Raw genomic sequence first — 15202 nt, 5'->3', positions numbered from 1 at the left:
CTGTAGAGATGCTGCAGCTCAGAAGGAGCCACTGGCTCGGTGCTCAGCCCAGCTTGGTGCATCTTACCGTAAGCCTGAGCTTGTTATCTAAATGGGTGAAGGACAAAAAAACCATATATTTTGCCTATTTCTGCCTGCATCTGTAAGCCCAACCTTCCAGGCTTAATGGGAACACTCAGAGCTGTTGGAAAGGGCTCCTCGGGTGCCAGGCTGCTTAGGCGCGGTGTCTCTGGTCCTCCACTACACGCCCTGTGTGATTTCCAGGCCCTCAGCTGAGTTTTTCACCGCCCAGCCTGACCACAGGCCCTCACTGGACCCAACAGCCAAGCAGAAACAAGAATAGCAATGGCACCTCCCGCCGCCTTCCCCCAAGGACTCAGGCCTGCCTCGTGGTAACCAAGGGCCTGGTTCAGGTCCTGCTCTACCTCCCCCGAGCCCTGTGACCTTGACATTCACCTCGCTGTGCTTGGCTCCCTTGTCTGTAATGGGGGATGATGCCATCAGTGCCCTGGAGGAGCTGGTGAGGCTTCAACCAAATCTGCACCTGCATCGTGGAAAGCAGTGCTGGTGCAGAGAAAGATCTCTGTCAGGGTGCACCTGGCAATCACTAAGCCCTCAGTTCCGGGAGCCACTTGGGGCTGGCATGGAGGAGGAGTGGGCGTTAGGGGCTCTCTGAAGCCATCCGTGGCGTTGGAGGCCTGAGCCGGGACACTGTCTGCCCAGCTGCCTGTGATGGTAGCGCCTCGGGGTTTGGAGCCTGGGCGTTGAGCTGTTGCATGGAGGACAGGGCCAGACTTGGGCTCCTCGCTCGCTCCCGTCCCCTCAGCCTTTGGGTGCCGATTCTCAGGCCCCCACACACTGTCCAGTGCCGGGGCTTCCACCCGAGTCCTGGTTCCCCCTGCTGTGTTAGGGGGGATACTCCGCCTTTCTGGTATTTTCGGTTTCTGACACAGTGGCTCCGGGCCTGGAACTGTGACGTCAGTGCCACAGAGTCCACTGGGGACAGTGTTCTCTTTACACTGCAGTGGGAGGACCCCATGTAGCCCAACCGCTGACCACCTGGTCTGGACAGGACATGGATAACATGGGGCCGAGCCCAGGGTCCAGTCCAGACTGCACCCTGCTCTGCCCTCAGCAGATGTGTGACATTGGGCATGAGAGAAAACTTCTCTGCCCAATTTCCCCCTCAAAAAGATAAGGAGCTAAACACTGTTAACACTTAGGGCTGTGGAGAGGTTTTAATGAGTTAATCTATGTCAGTGCTTAGGGCTATGTGCTTAAAATCTAGTGAGTGCTCAAGGCATGTGTGCAGTCACTGTGAGATGTGACCGAAAACTACAGTGAATGTTTGAATTTTTAAAGATGTATTACAGTAATAGTTATATTGCCATTAACCTCCTTCAAAATAACCCCTGACCACTTGGAACACACTTATTCCCTGTGCTTGCCACGTTCTAAAGCAGTTCTGGAAGTCCTCTTTTGTATGTTTAGTTGAGATATCATGGCTACCTTGACTGGATGAATCCATTCAAAATGTTTACCTTTCATTTTGGCTTTGGGGCGGAGCCAGAAGTTGTACAATGCAGACCTGGTGAGTAAGGTGGATGAAGGAACTCCCTAATGTTCTTACCAGCCTGCCTTTCCACTGAAGGCCAGCAGCATTCACCATATTTTATCACACCTCATAAAGATACTCGTGAAAGAGGACTTCCAGAACTGCTTCAGTAAGTAGTAAGAATAGTGGAATAAGAGTAGCCTACGCAAGGCAGAGTAATTTGAGGGGGATTAGTGACAGTGTGTCTTTCACTGTAATTTTTTTAAAATTTAACACACACTATGTGTTTTGCTCTCACCTTGCATTTCAGTTGTTAAGCTCCTAGTATATGTGAAGGACCTAATTTATGGGCATTCTCTCTGTCCTTGGTGACCCTTCTTGTCTGGAAAGTGGGGTGATGGCTGCAGCTGCCTCAGACTATTATTTGGAGGTGATGTGAGGTGCAGCAGACCGAGCTCCTGGGAGAGGGCACCCTGGCGGCTGGTCACAGTGCTCAGTGAACAGTGCTCTGCAGTCAGCTGCCCTTATTAGGGCCCAGGGCTCTGTGGTGAGAGCAGCGTCTCCCTCGGTGCTCCAGGTGCAGAGCCAGGCTCTCTGTCTGCACACCGGCCCATGCAGAGGTGCCTGAGCCTGGCTCTGTACCCACGAGCAGCTGCACCTCCCGATGCTTGGCCCTGCTCATACCACTCTGTCCCCCTGCGTCTTTAGTTCCAGGCTTTTAACGGGGGGGGGGGGGGGGCAATAGCAGAAACTACCTCACACAGCCCCTGTGAGGCCAGGTGAGCAAACCAGGGACTCCTGAACTTGAGTTACCCGAGGACTCCATCCATGGCCATCGCTGCTGCTCTGTTTGTGGCAGTAGCTCTGGCGATGGCAGTGCGCCATCCCTCCGTGCTGTCCCTGACTCCAGCTCTCCAGGGGAATGTGGAGCCAAAGTGTGGGCCTCCCCTCCATCCAGCCCTGAGCAGGAGACCCAGGTTTGGGCAGAGACCAGCTTCCTGAAACCCAGCTTCCCCTGACATCCGTACACAGGGAAACCCCAAGGAACTGTTGTGCTAACAGTGACACCCACTGATGTGGCTGGAACAATTTCCCTTCCCAGTGGGATGTGTGTTTTCATCATCTCCTAGGTGTGCTCCATATTAAAGTGTAATTTGGTCCTAGTTGAGCCATGGGAACTTGCTGTTGTAACGGTCCCTGGAGGTGGAAGCAGGATGTGGTTCTACCCCTGCAGAGTACCTTTCTGCTCTGACCTTTGTCCCTGTTGCAAAACCACCTGACCTTTGTCTCTGTAACCACTCCAGCCAAATAGCCATGACTGGAGGTGCTTTGCCCAGTGCCCTTGATTCACAGATGAGGAAACTGAGGCCTCAGCGTTGACTGGTTAGAGCACACATAGCATGCTGATATGCTGTCCATCAGTCGGCCTCCACACCCATGGGCATCCCCAGGAAGGGCCCTGAGACTTCCGGTCTGGCCGAGGTTTTGAGGCTGAGCAGGAGCAGGAGACTGTGAGAGCCTTGCCCTAACCCTTCTTTCTCTTCCAGGGAGGCTCTGTGCTCTCCCCAGCCACTGTCATCAGCCCCAGCAGGGCTCAGCAACAGGCGATGACTTTGGCAAAGGAGGTCAACTGCCCTACCTCATCCAGCCAAGCAGTGGTGTCCTGCCTACGCCAGACGCCTGCCAACGTTCTCAACGATGCCCAGACCAAGGTGGGCGCTGGTGTGCAGGGTGGGTAGGGCCATCCAGTCCTTCACAAATAGAGAGCTGAGAGAAGAGACACGACCTACTCAAGCCACCCAGTCGGAGACTGTACATTCCTGACACCCACAGGCCATCGGGGACCAGCAGGGCACTGAAGGTGCACAGGTCTCTCTGCACCTTAGATTTCTCCTCTATGAAATGGAAGGAATGATGCAGCCCTGCACAACAGGAGGGGACAATGCAACACCACATTGAGGGGTGGTGCCCCCCATGCCAGGACTGCAGTAGGCACTCGGTCAGGTCACAGCTCTGTGTTCTGAGCATTATGGACATAGCTGCACAGTCAGGCTCTGGACGTGGGGCCCCCTAACCCTTACATGGGACAGCTTTGTGCCCCCTTTCTAGCCTGCAAAGACCTTGCTCAGAGCCAAGTCTCTACTGTCCCTGAGGTTAGTGAAGGGGACAGCAGCAGGAGTAACTGTTAGAATTTCAGCTGGCAGCTTGGTCCTCTCAGTGCTGACTGCAGTGGGTCTTACCCTTGGTTCCCTTAAATGTGGTAAATGTCACAGCAGCAAAAAAGCTGATCAATGTCACCTGTCAGAGCCACAGCCCTTTCTTCAGCTACATACCCTTCCTCCTGGGGATCTTTAGCTCAGTAGCAAGGCACTGCGATGCTCTTCTGGGGCCTCCCATGCTGAGAGTGAGCCACCTGGTGTCCTGCCTGCCTGTGGCTGTGGTCCTTTTACCCCTGCTTCCCAAGAGCGCTACAGGTGAATAACCGGCCCTGGCAGTCATTTCCATTAGGACCTCGTTGTGCAAAGCAAAGACAAATCATTATTCCAGGACTATTTTTTAAAAGAAGGAGGTAAGAGCCATACAAATAGCGGCATTCCTCTGCACCCTGCAGCTCCTGGCAGTGAGTGGCCCTTTCCACTACTGGGGTCCCGTGGTCGACGGCCGGTACCTCCAAGAAGCCCCAGCCAGAGCCCTGCAGAGGCCTCCTCCTCGGGCCAAGGTCAATCTGCTCATCGGGAGCTCGCAGGAAGACGGGCTCATTAGCAGAGCCAAGGCGGTGAAGGTAGGCGAGAGGAGGCTGGGGTGGGGTGGTCTGCATCTGGCCTCTCCTCGAGGAACTGGGCACAAGGAGGAGGAGGACAGCCCCTCCCCAGCACACACTCAGGAGTCTCTCTGAAAGCTCTATTGAATATTCTTTTAAAAAAATTATTAATCCACACAGACAGGATCCTGAATTCCTTTGGATTAATCTATTTCCCTTGGATAATAGACCTCACTTTGGAGAATCTATTTCACAGCAATAGAAATAGGGTTTTACATAATATATATGCAAAGGTATTTTTCATAGCACTAATTGTTGTGGCAAAAAAAATTGGAAGCAATTCAAAATTAACAGGGAAATGACTGACTAAATTAAAACACATATAAACTATGAAGTATTAGGCTGCTGTTGAAAAGAACTAGTTAACTCTGCTTGCTTCAGGGATACCTGTTGCTAAATGAAAAATGAAGATGTAGAGGTATGTGGAATTTATATAGCATTCATATTCTTAAAAAGCAACCTGTGCTATCTGTGTATATGTAAGTGTGCGTAGTTTTATGTTTCTCTGAGAAAGGGTAATGATGTAGACAGATTAACAGCAGCTACTTCTGGAGGTGTTAGAGACACGAGAAAGAATATTATAAATTATTTACTGCAGTTGCTTGATGTACATATACGCATGTGATATTCAATATCATCTTTGCCTTGGAATGCCGTATTTACCATTGTCCTGCAGATAAAGGTGTATGGCTATTGACTCATCACAGCTCTGGTTCTTGGACCATGTGTAATAGTACCTCAGTTCACAAACTTAATTTGTTCTACAATTTGGGAAAAGATGGCCGCATTTGCATTTGTGTGGGAAAGATGGCCACGGTCATGTTTGTTACCTGATGCAGAGTTTGCAAACAAAACCAAAATTTTGCCAAGTGCTTCAGGTTTTGAACTGAATTGTTTGCAAACAAAAACGTTCAGGAACTGAGGCACCACTGTACTGAACTTGTTCTAGCCATCTTTGACTCTTTCTCAGAAAAGGAAGAACTAATCTCATATTCTCAGGAGCTTGGGATCATCCCAGATATTGCACATGTGGTTTGGAGGAGGACGGACCAGGGGCTTCTCCGCACTGCCACTGTAAAGAAGCGGTGTCCCCCAGAAGGGGAGGGCAGGTGCTTATCTGCAGGCTTGGGTGGTGGTGGGCCAGCATGCAGCCTTGGTTACATTTCTCTGTCATGCCAGCTGACTGGGAGAGGGTGGCCAGGACCTGTGGCTGCTTTGGGCTTGTCTAGTCCAACCACTGTCCTGGTAGTACCTTTGGGACATTTCCCACCATGTCTTGAATTCCTGAGCTACTCCTCACAAAGCCTTAATCCAGATCCCAACTCAGTGCTGCATTTTTACTCCTCTCCTTGAGTTTCCCTCTGAGGCTCTGCAGGCACCGTTTCCTTTGTCCACTTGCAAAGACAGGCAGTTCTGGCCAACAGGAGGCTGGCTGCCCAAGCAGGCCTGGTTTGGAAGGCACACGCTCAAGGTGGCACAGGAACAGAGAAATTTTGCTACAAGTCTAGCAAGGAGGCTCCCAGCCCATTCCACAGCTGCCGGCCAAGCTCCACTTCCAGGCTCTGTATTCTCCATACCCATTCTCTGGCGAGATTGGAAATCATACTGCACATTTCTCCCCTTCTTTCGGGAACAGGTGCAGCCCTGAGCCATCTTGGGTTCCTGCATCCTACCCAGCTTATACATAGCACCAGCCAGAGGAAGGAAGGAGAATGACAGCGACGGTCAGGTTGGAAGCCAGGTGTCCACGGCCATTCCATGCTGACTTTTCCATGCAGATCCTGTCTCTCTATCACTTTAGCCCTGACCCTTCCCCTGAACTCTAGACTGTTTTAGTCCACGATCTGGCCAACTTCTCATAGCTCTTCAACCCACATGCACAGCAGACTGCTGGTCCCAGCAGCCCCCACCCCTAAAGCAGCACATTCTCCCGCAGTCTTTGCACCTCAGTAAACAGCTACTCTCTCTCCACATGCTCAGGCTCCACACCAGAAAGCAGCTGGACGCCGCCTTCTGCCAACATTCCATCAGCATCGCAGTTTCTCTGTCTTACAGTACACCCAGCACCCAGCTGCCTCTCACTGCCTCGTGGGCCATCACTCTGATCCTGCCATTCTCTTTCTCCAGGATCTTGGCAGAAGCCCCACTGCCTCCCTGCTGTCTTAGCCCCTGTGTCTGTGAGGACCACTGTGGCTGGAACAATCCTTGGAGGCAGAAGTCAGATCAGGCCACTCCTCCACTCACAGTCCTTCAGTGGCATTGCCTCTCACAGACTCAAATCCACAGCCCTCACCGTGACTTAGAGAACCTATTGGATGTGGCCACAGTAGCTCCCTGGCTTCACTTCTTGCTCCTTCCTTCCATGGCCCACTATGTTCGCACCTCACCAGTCAGTCCCTCTGGTGTCCCCAGGTTTGCTGAGCATGCTGCCACCTTAAGGTCTTGCCATTTGCTGGTCCCTCTTCTAGAATGGTCCTGGATAGCACAATGCCTCATGTCCTTTAGGATCTGCCTACCGACCCTAACTGCATATGTTCTGAGGCATTGTCAAGCATGAGCACATTTACTATGTCCCAGATGCTGGGCCAAGTGTTTAGGCATCAATATTGAATTCCTGCCCCCCTTGGTGAGGTCACAGTCAGGCTAGGAAGAAGAGAGTAAACAAGCTAAACAACCGAAAGATGGATATATGCTATGTGGAAAAATGGGGATCCGATTCCTGAGCCTTCAGAGGCAAGAGGCAAAGGATTACTAGGCCCATAGTGGCACTGCCGGGAGGGCTGATACATGGCCAAGGAACTGACCAGAACCCCACAAACTTGGCTGTCTCTCAACCAAACAAGAAAGGAGTCATGAACATCCTTAGATTATAATCAGAAACATTCAAGTTTCCCAGAGCCTGACCCTCATTTGTCCTGTTTATAAATTTGGACATTATGAGTAAACATCCTTATAACAATGATCAGAGGATTTAAATATACCTCAATGTCTGCCAAGTAGTCTGACCTCAATAAATGTAATTTCTCACTTCGTTCTTTAATTTTAATAGGATTAGTGGCCCTCATCCAGAGTTAGCCCCAGAAAGCAGGAATACAAAGAACAGGCAGTAACCTTTCCTGACCGGAGACCAGTTTCCAAATTACCACAGTCACATTTGTGCACACGCTTCTTCCTCATGCCAGCCCTGCAAAATGCCAGCTGAGCCCAGTTCCCAAATGTACACAGGAAGTCCCAGGAGGGTGGGAGTCCCTACCCAAAGTTCAGGCCCCCAGACCGAGCCATCACCTGGCAGAGGCCCGCCAAATGCCCTCACCCCCTGCCACCCCAGCACAGCTGTAGCCCACCCAGGGAGTCCCAGTGACACCAGCACAGTTAGTAACATACCCACAGAGCATCCGGGCTGCTTGAGATGCCTAGAAGGGCTCCATTCTTGGGGAATGATCTTATCTTCTGAAGTAGCAGCTTTCTATTGAAATTCTTCATCAGTCTCTGTGAAAGGGAGTTTCCAGCCCCCTTTTCTCTTCCTTACTGGTGAAATTGACAGTCTGCCTACATTAACCGGGCACTCATTTGCATGATCAAAAGCAGATTTGTTCCAAGATGCAATGTTCCGCCTTCTCCTCCAAGTGCAAGCATCCCCAAGGAAGCCAAGGAAAATCAGACAGGGAGCAGTGCCACCACGCCCCGAGCTTGGCCAGGCATCAGCCCCTTTCTGGAGCAGGTGGAGTGGGGCCTGTGGTGCAGAGCCCGCCTGAGAGTTGGAAAGCAGCACCTGGCAGCCGAGGAGCTGGCATGAGCTCCAGCACAGGGAGATTGAGTCCTTGGTGACAGCTTATAGTAAGAGGTGCATGCAGGAGTCCCCAGCGCCTGCGTGAGATTTCTTGAAGAGAGGCCTGGCACTCAGTGTGGGTGGGTTAAGTCTAGACCCAAGGCAGAGTGAGGAGGCGGAGGCATATAAGTGGATCCCAAGTCATGGCTTTAAACATGCGATTTAGGCAAGTTGCTTAGCAAGTCTGAGCAGCCATTTTTCAGCCTTCCAGTGGCATAGTGAATGAACCCCTCCTTCCTTCCCCCCACCCTCACTCCTGTCTCCTGCTCCTTTGTGAGAAGGCCTCTAAGAAAAGAGACAACTCCTGCTCCCTGGGGACCCTGCTGGTCTCTGCCGGAGCTCTGGGCTGCCCTGGTGCACTGTGAGCCCCCCACACACTCTGTGAACCAGGCCCTCACAGCCCCAGGCTCATATGTTACCTCCCGCAGCCTCATGTGCTGGGATCACCTCACTCAGCAAGCTGAGGCTCAAAGAGGTTGATTCTCCCCACCCAAATAGCAAATATATTCCGTGACTGCATTGGCAGAAAGATGAATGTAGACCAAGCTGGAATCACTGTTATACCTTCATGATCTTTCTATTGTTTTCCTTCTGATTTTAAAAGACACACACAAGAAAATATTCTTGTGGATCCCTAAAAGCATAGGGGGCCCTGGGCCCCAGGCCTGCCCTGCCTGGCTGAGAAGGCAGCCCCTCGCCTTCGTGCTGTAGTGAGTGGAGGCATCAGGAGTCCGGCATGTGTTAGTTGCTTCGCAGAAGCATCCCGCAGAGAATTGTTAAGATGCTGCTTCGTGCACTGGGCACTCTTCAAGGCTCGGGGGAAGTTCTGACCAGACAGATAAGGCCTGGTTGTGGAGTCTGTTCTCTGAGGGGGACACACATACAATGATGTTCACACAAATACAGTAAGGACTTCAGACCTTGAGAAGTGTTCTGAAGAAAATGGAAGCAGGTCAGTTGTAGAGGAAGTGGCAGAATGGGAGACTGAGTTTGGGGTGGATCTGGGAAAGCCTATGGAGGAGGGGACTTGGGGCTGAGATCTGTGTGGTGAGGAGAAGGAGTCTGTCTTAGTTGCTTTTCTCACTGCTGAGACAGAGCCCCGGGGAGATCTCTGGCAGAGCTGCTGCGAAGCTGCACAGGGAGGCCGTGGGAGAAAGCTGGGGCCCAGAGGAGGAAGTGCACGGCTCTGGAGCAGACAGTGGGGTGACAGCTCAGGGGCCACCAAGAAGGAGATTTGTTCTCCTTACAGCACAGAGTTACGCAATGCATTTAAGCTAGGCTATTCATCTACCCTTTTCCAATAGAGCATCTGAATAAAAAACTGATTACAGTCAGGTAACAAAGGAAGGCCAGATTGCACTCACAGGGAAACCCATGACACAATCTGGCCGCTTCAGCAGGGCTGCAGGTGTGGCCTTGGCAGGAGCGATAAGACGCCAGGCACAGGGGTGCAGCCCTGTGACCCCAGCACTCTGGGGAGCTGAGGCAGGAGGGTCAAAAGCTCAAGGCCAGCTCGGGCAGCTTAGTGACTTAGCAAGACCCTGTCTCAAAACTAAATAGATACATAAATAAATAAATAAAAAGAGCCAGGATGTAGCTTAGTGTGAAAGCTTTAGGTTCGATGTCTAGTCCTGGGGAAAAAAAAGGAAGATAGAAATGAACAAAGAAAGCAAAAAGCAATCAGATTTGAGCTACAGCTTGGATTGGCAGTTGGGGTGTATGAGTTGGGACGTTAGAAGAGAGGCTAGGGCTGTAGGAACAGCTTTGAAAGAAAACTAGGAAAATCTGATTTCACAAAAGCCAAGAAAAGAAAAGGTTTCCCAAGTAGGTGGAGGCCAAGCAGCAAATGCCACTGGAAATAGGGAAAATGAAGGCTGCACAGGACGTCAGTCAGGAGATCTGGATAAGGACCCCTTCAGCCGAGGGAGGGAATTGGCAGACTGAGCAGAGCTACTGAGGGGACAGGAGAAGCGGTCACTCTGTGCTTTGCCCATTGCACAGTGACCCCTGAACACACATGGGTTCTTGTGCAGCACCTTGCTCATTCATGAGCTGGCCTCACCGGCTCCACCAGGCTTTGTCCCATGGCAAGAACTGTGTGGCCTCTGCCTTCAGTCCTCTGTTCCCAGCTGACGGTGGGTCAGTCTTCAGCCCGTGCCCATCAAGTGCACAAATGGACTCTTGTGTCCCATCTTGCTGGGACCTCTGGGGAAGTCTGGGGCATTCATTTAATCACTCCTCCCCCCATTCATTTATCCATCTATTTGCATTGTCCTGCAAGTATCAGGTGAACTCTGGCAGGCTTTCTCATTTTCCTTTGGGGATTCTGCTCCGGTCTACTCCTTTCCAAACCTGGGATGTTAGAACCATTATGCAAAACTTCTGGAGTCGACAGTGCATGGACAAACACTGGTGAAGGTCCTTTGTGGACTAAGGGATCCTCCTTAACTTGCCTGATGAAGCAGCATCCTGACATCTGCCCCAGGATCTAGGCTAGGATATTCATCTACCCTTTTCCAGAGGAGCATCTGGCAGCTGAATGAAAAGCTGATTAAAGGCAGGTAACACAGGAAGAGCAGAGTGCACTGATGCGGAAATGCAGGGACAGGCTGGTCAGGAGATAATGGTTATGAGCTGGGATAGGATGAGAGGAGGGGCAGAGGCTCAGGGGGCCCATAGGGTTGGAGTGCGACAGAGTGGGGGCCTGGGGTGACGTGTGTTTGAGCGTTTGACCATGAGAGGCTGGGTGCCGGGCTCCCTGAGGTCAGGGCAGGAGGGAAGCAGTTACCAGGGTGGGCTTGTGGGGATGCACAGCTGGCCGGTGCACAGGTCGGTTCTACTGAGCGATTTCCCAAGGTAGGAGCCATTTGGCTAGAAGGTCTGAGGATCTGGTGGGGGAGGTCCCGGAACCTTCTTGCATAGGCCATTAAAGGAGGCGATGACCCCACCCCCAGCATGTGTGGTGAGAAGCAGAAGAGAGGGAGCAGTGATAGCAACTTGGTGTCTCAGAATTCAAAAGCGGGCAGAGACGCGGAGCGGGTTCCAGAGGTAAGTTTGTGAGGTGGGTGTTTAAGAGTGAGGAGCCAGGGGAGGTGTGGTAAGCAGGGGCAGAGTCCTCTGGGGGCCGCTGGGGGCCGCTGGGGGCCTTACTGGGGGTGTCTGGATCGGGGAGGAAGGAGAGTGGGCTAATGGAGACTGCCGCATAAACAGGTCCATTGAGTGCATGCCTCGCGGAGCAGAGAGGCAGACGGGGATCCTCTGGGGAACCGACAGGAGCCTCTGAGATCCAGGTGGGCTGGGCCACACAGGAAGGTCTGAGGGATGAGGGGCAGTAAAGGTCCCCAGAGCACTGGGCAGCAGGCCTGAACCTTGGAGGGAAAGGGGCCTTTGCTCCAGGAAGAGGAAGGGCTCGGGTTGGGCCATTTCCCTGAGAACAGGCCAGTGCAGGCCTGGGAAGGGAGGGGTCTAGGAGGCATCGGTGTGAGCTGCAGCAGGGACCAGAATCCTCTGGCTCCTCCCTGGCGCCTGCAGACCACGGAGATGCAAGGTCACCCAGCTCATGCTGTGCCCCTAGGCTCTGGAGGCTCACAACTGCAGAGCAGCACAGATGCAAAGAGCAAGGCGAAGCCTCCAGTCGCCCAGTCTCCAGTCCCCTGGCCTCACCTCCTGGTCCTCCACCCTCATCCACCCTGTGACCCTGCCTCCACAGGGCTGGACTTCACCTCGTGTCTGGGCTCAGTCCCCTCCATGCTGCCCACCCGATGCAAACGGGGACCCTCACCCACCCACCCAGCCAGTAACAGGAGCATAAAGAGATGTCTTCACTGAGCATATCTACTCAATGCGGACAAATCCTCTGAGGCCACACCCTGAGCTGGATTTGAACGGTGTCTCTTTTTTTTTTTTCCCCATTAATTTTATTGGTACATTTTAGGTATAAAATACAGTTACATTCATCATTGAGATCTTGTACCATTGCATGAGTCTCTTGGTTCTTATTTTTTTCCCCTTCCCTTGCCCTCCCTTCACCCCCTCCACCCTTCCCTATTTGCAAAGACCTTGTTTCCATTTTTTTCCTCTTCTTATATTTTTTCCTTTCCCTTTTTTCCCTTCCCCTACCCCTACCAATTCCCCTGCTCTTTTAGACCTTTTCTTCCTGTTACACAATATCAGTTATACATTTTTTAAATTACAATATTATAGGAGACATTATCACAGATTTTACAGAATTTAAAAGGATATAGAAAGCATATTTCAAAAACCTGTTTTGAAATAAATTTGACAACTTCTAAGAAGTAACTTTGAAGACAAATTAATGAAACTAACTCTGGAGGAAATATAAAGTTTGAATAGCACCTATTAAAGAAAGTATATTCCTAGCTTGAAAACCTACTTATATGACAACAGCAGGCTCATAAACATTTTAACTGATAAATTATATCAAACAATTAAAGCAGAAAAAAGAAGGAACACTTCTCCCCTCATTTTAGGAACTCAACATTGTGCTAATCCTAAAACTGGATAAAGATAATAGAAGAAAAAAGTATGAACATAGATAGAAATTTGTTTAACAGAACAAACTATTAGAAGTCAGATCAGGCAGTATGTAGAAAGTGGTTTTGTTATAGGGATGGCAGTGTTGGTTCAGCATTGGAAGATCCACCCCCAAAAGTCATCATTTTAACAGAGGAAAGGAAAAAGCCATATGATCCTGTCACTAGTTGGAGAAAGAGTATTGGACTAAATTCTACAGCTGTTCATGGTAAAAGCTAACAGGAGACTAGAAGTAAAACAGAAACTTCTCAACAGATTAAAGACATGTACCCCATACTTCCAGCAAGAACACCTTATATGAACGGAGAAGATACAATGCTTTCTCCTTAAGGTGGGGAACAAGGGCAGATATGCTTACTCTTTATCTGTCCATTAAACTTTGAAACCTAGGCCCCACCAAAATAGTCTGGCAATACAGTGACACAACTAGGATAGGATTGGCACAGCAGAAGCAAAGTCTTTATATGTAGATGAAATGATCATCTACAGAGAAAATATTAAGAAATCTCTAGGAGCCCCTAGAACTTGTACTTGAATTTAGCAGGATTAGAAAACATAAGGTATACATAAAAATTCAGGTCTGTGTATACTTGCTATAAATGAAGAATTGGATATTGAAATTTAAAAGTTATGTAGGAGTACAAAGGACCTAGAAAAGTTAAAAACAAAAACAGAAACAGTGTTGGAAGACGTTTAGTACCTAATTTGAAGACTTCTTCTAAAGCTACAGTAATCAAGGCAGTGTTGGTGTAAGGAAAGACATATAGATCATTTGAATAAAAGAGAGAATCTAGAAATAGAACCACACATATATGGTCCACTGAGTTCTGAAAGATTATTTAACATTAGCATTTTATAGAAGATAAACTCAATTCAAGAGCTGAGGAAGAGATAGTGTTTTCAGCAAATGGCACTAGAACACCTGGTATCCATATATAAAAAATTAACCTCAGTCCTTTTTTTCCATACATGAAAATAATTTGAAAGGATCTATGAACCTAAATAAGAAAGCCTAAAAGTATAAAACTTTAAGAAGAAATTATAAGGGAAAATATTTATGAATTCAGGGTAGGCAAGAACTACCTAGGATACAAAAAACATGATGTATAAAAGAAAAAAATTGATAAATGAGATTCCATCAAAATTTAGAACTTTAAATGACATCATTAAAATGAAAAGTAGTCCTTAAACAGACCATATTTACAATGCATATAACCTATGACCAGAATATATAAAGAATTCTTAGAGCTCATTAATAGACAACCCAATTAAAATGTAGACATAAGAAGATGATAAATAGCCAGTATAGCACAAGGAATGGTGTGCAACTCTAGAATCAGAAAAATACTAATCAGTACAATAATAAGATTGAATTACACACTCATTAGGGAGATGAAGTTAAAAGTTTTAAAAGCCTTGTCATGACTTTCTTTTTGTTGGATTCTCCCCCTTTGTGTTTAATTTGTCACGCCCAATGGATTCATTCTGTTGGGTTTCCTGGGGTTGTGATCCTCATTGTCTTTTCCTAGAGTATTGTCTAGAATTTTTTGGAGTGCCGGTCTGGTATTCATGAAGTTCCTGAGATGCTCTTTATCATGAAAGTATCTTATTTCTCCATCAATTTTGAAAGATAGTTTTTCAGGGTACATCAATGTGGGTTGGAGGCTGTTTTCCTTTAGGGCTTGGAATATGTCACTCCAAGCTCTTCTTGCCTTGAGGGTTTGCATTGAGAAGTCTGCTGTGATTCTGATGGGCTTTCCTTTGTATGTGATTTGTTTCTTTTCTCTCACTGCTTGTAGAATTTTGTTCTTCTGTTGGATTTCTGGAATCCTAACTATTATACGCCTATGTGTAGATTTTTTTTTTTGATTAAGGCTAGCTGGAGTCCTATATGCCTCACTTATCTGTATGTCAAGTTCTTTTCCCCTCCTTGGGAAGTTTTCTGCCATCACTTCTGTGAACACTTTTTTTTATGTCATCTGCACTCTCTCCTCTTTCTTCATTGACTCCAATCAGTCTTATGTTATTCTTCCTTGCATCATCTAGCAGCTTCTGGATTGACTTCTCATGTTCCCTTACAATTTTAAAGCAATTTTTCTTTTCCTCCTCACTAATTGCAATCTTATCTTCTATATCTGAAATTCTATCCTCACATTGGTTCATTCTGCTGCGCAGACTTCCGATGGAGTTTTTAATCTCTTGGAAATCTGTTTGTATCTGTTTTATGGATTCCATTTGTTTCCTATGTTCGGATTCCATCATGTTCCTCAGATCCTCTATTTTTTTATCTGTGTCCTCTCTAGATTTATTAATCATGTCTTGCACCATGAGCAAAATCTTTGCTGTTATCTGAGTAATTATTTCTGATTTCATTTTTCCCAGATCCTCTTTTGTTGCCAGTTCAGAGAGTCCAGGTGGTTGAGTATCAGATTGTTCCATCTCG

General features: G+C 48.7%; 2 protein-coding genes across 5 annotated transcripts in view; one reads left to right on the top strand and one right to left on the bottom strand.

The window, feature by feature from the left end:
- Nucleotides 1-15202, top strand: part of Tg (thyroglobulin) — a 219261-nt gene that overhangs the window by 182632 nt on the left and 21427 nt on the right. Inside the window, exons 42-43 of one of the 2 annotated variants that reach the window (XM_087187453.1) lie at nt 3103-3267; nt 4167-4337. The exons of the other annotated variant lie outside the window; for it this stretch is intronic. Coding sequence (XP_087043579.1) covers nt 3103-3267; nt 4167-4337 — 336 coding nt within the window. The remainder of the gene's footprint in view (nt 1-3102; nt 3268-4166; nt 4338-15202) is intronic. 2 annotated transcript variants of the gene reach the window in all.
- Sla (Src like adaptor) overlaps nt 1-15202 on the bottom strand; it is a 76014-nt gene that overhangs the window by 48356 nt on the left and 12456 nt on the right. The window contains exon 1 of one of the 3 annotated variants that reach the window (XM_087187462.1): nt 7761-8425. The exons of the other annotated variants lie outside the window; for them this stretch is intronic. The gene's annotated coding sequence lies outside the window, so the exon portion shown is untranslated. Of the gene's footprint in view, nt 1-7760; nt 8426-15202 lie in introns of those variants that run through there. 3 annotated transcript variants of the gene reach the window in all.

The sequence above is a fragment of the Heterocephalus glaber genome, unplaced genomic scaffold, assembly GCF_053883595.1.
Source record: "Heterocephalus glaber isolate CG9 unplaced genomic scaffold, H.glaber_assembly_v1.0 deba00000281, whole genome shotgun sequence".
Taxonomy (NCBI): Eukaryota; Metazoa; Chordata; class Mammalia; order Rodentia; family Bathyergidae; genus Heterocephalus; species Heterocephalus glaber.
The sequence above is the reverse complement of the archived record's forward strand: the minus strand, read 5'-3'. Positions and strand labels throughout refer to the sequence as shown.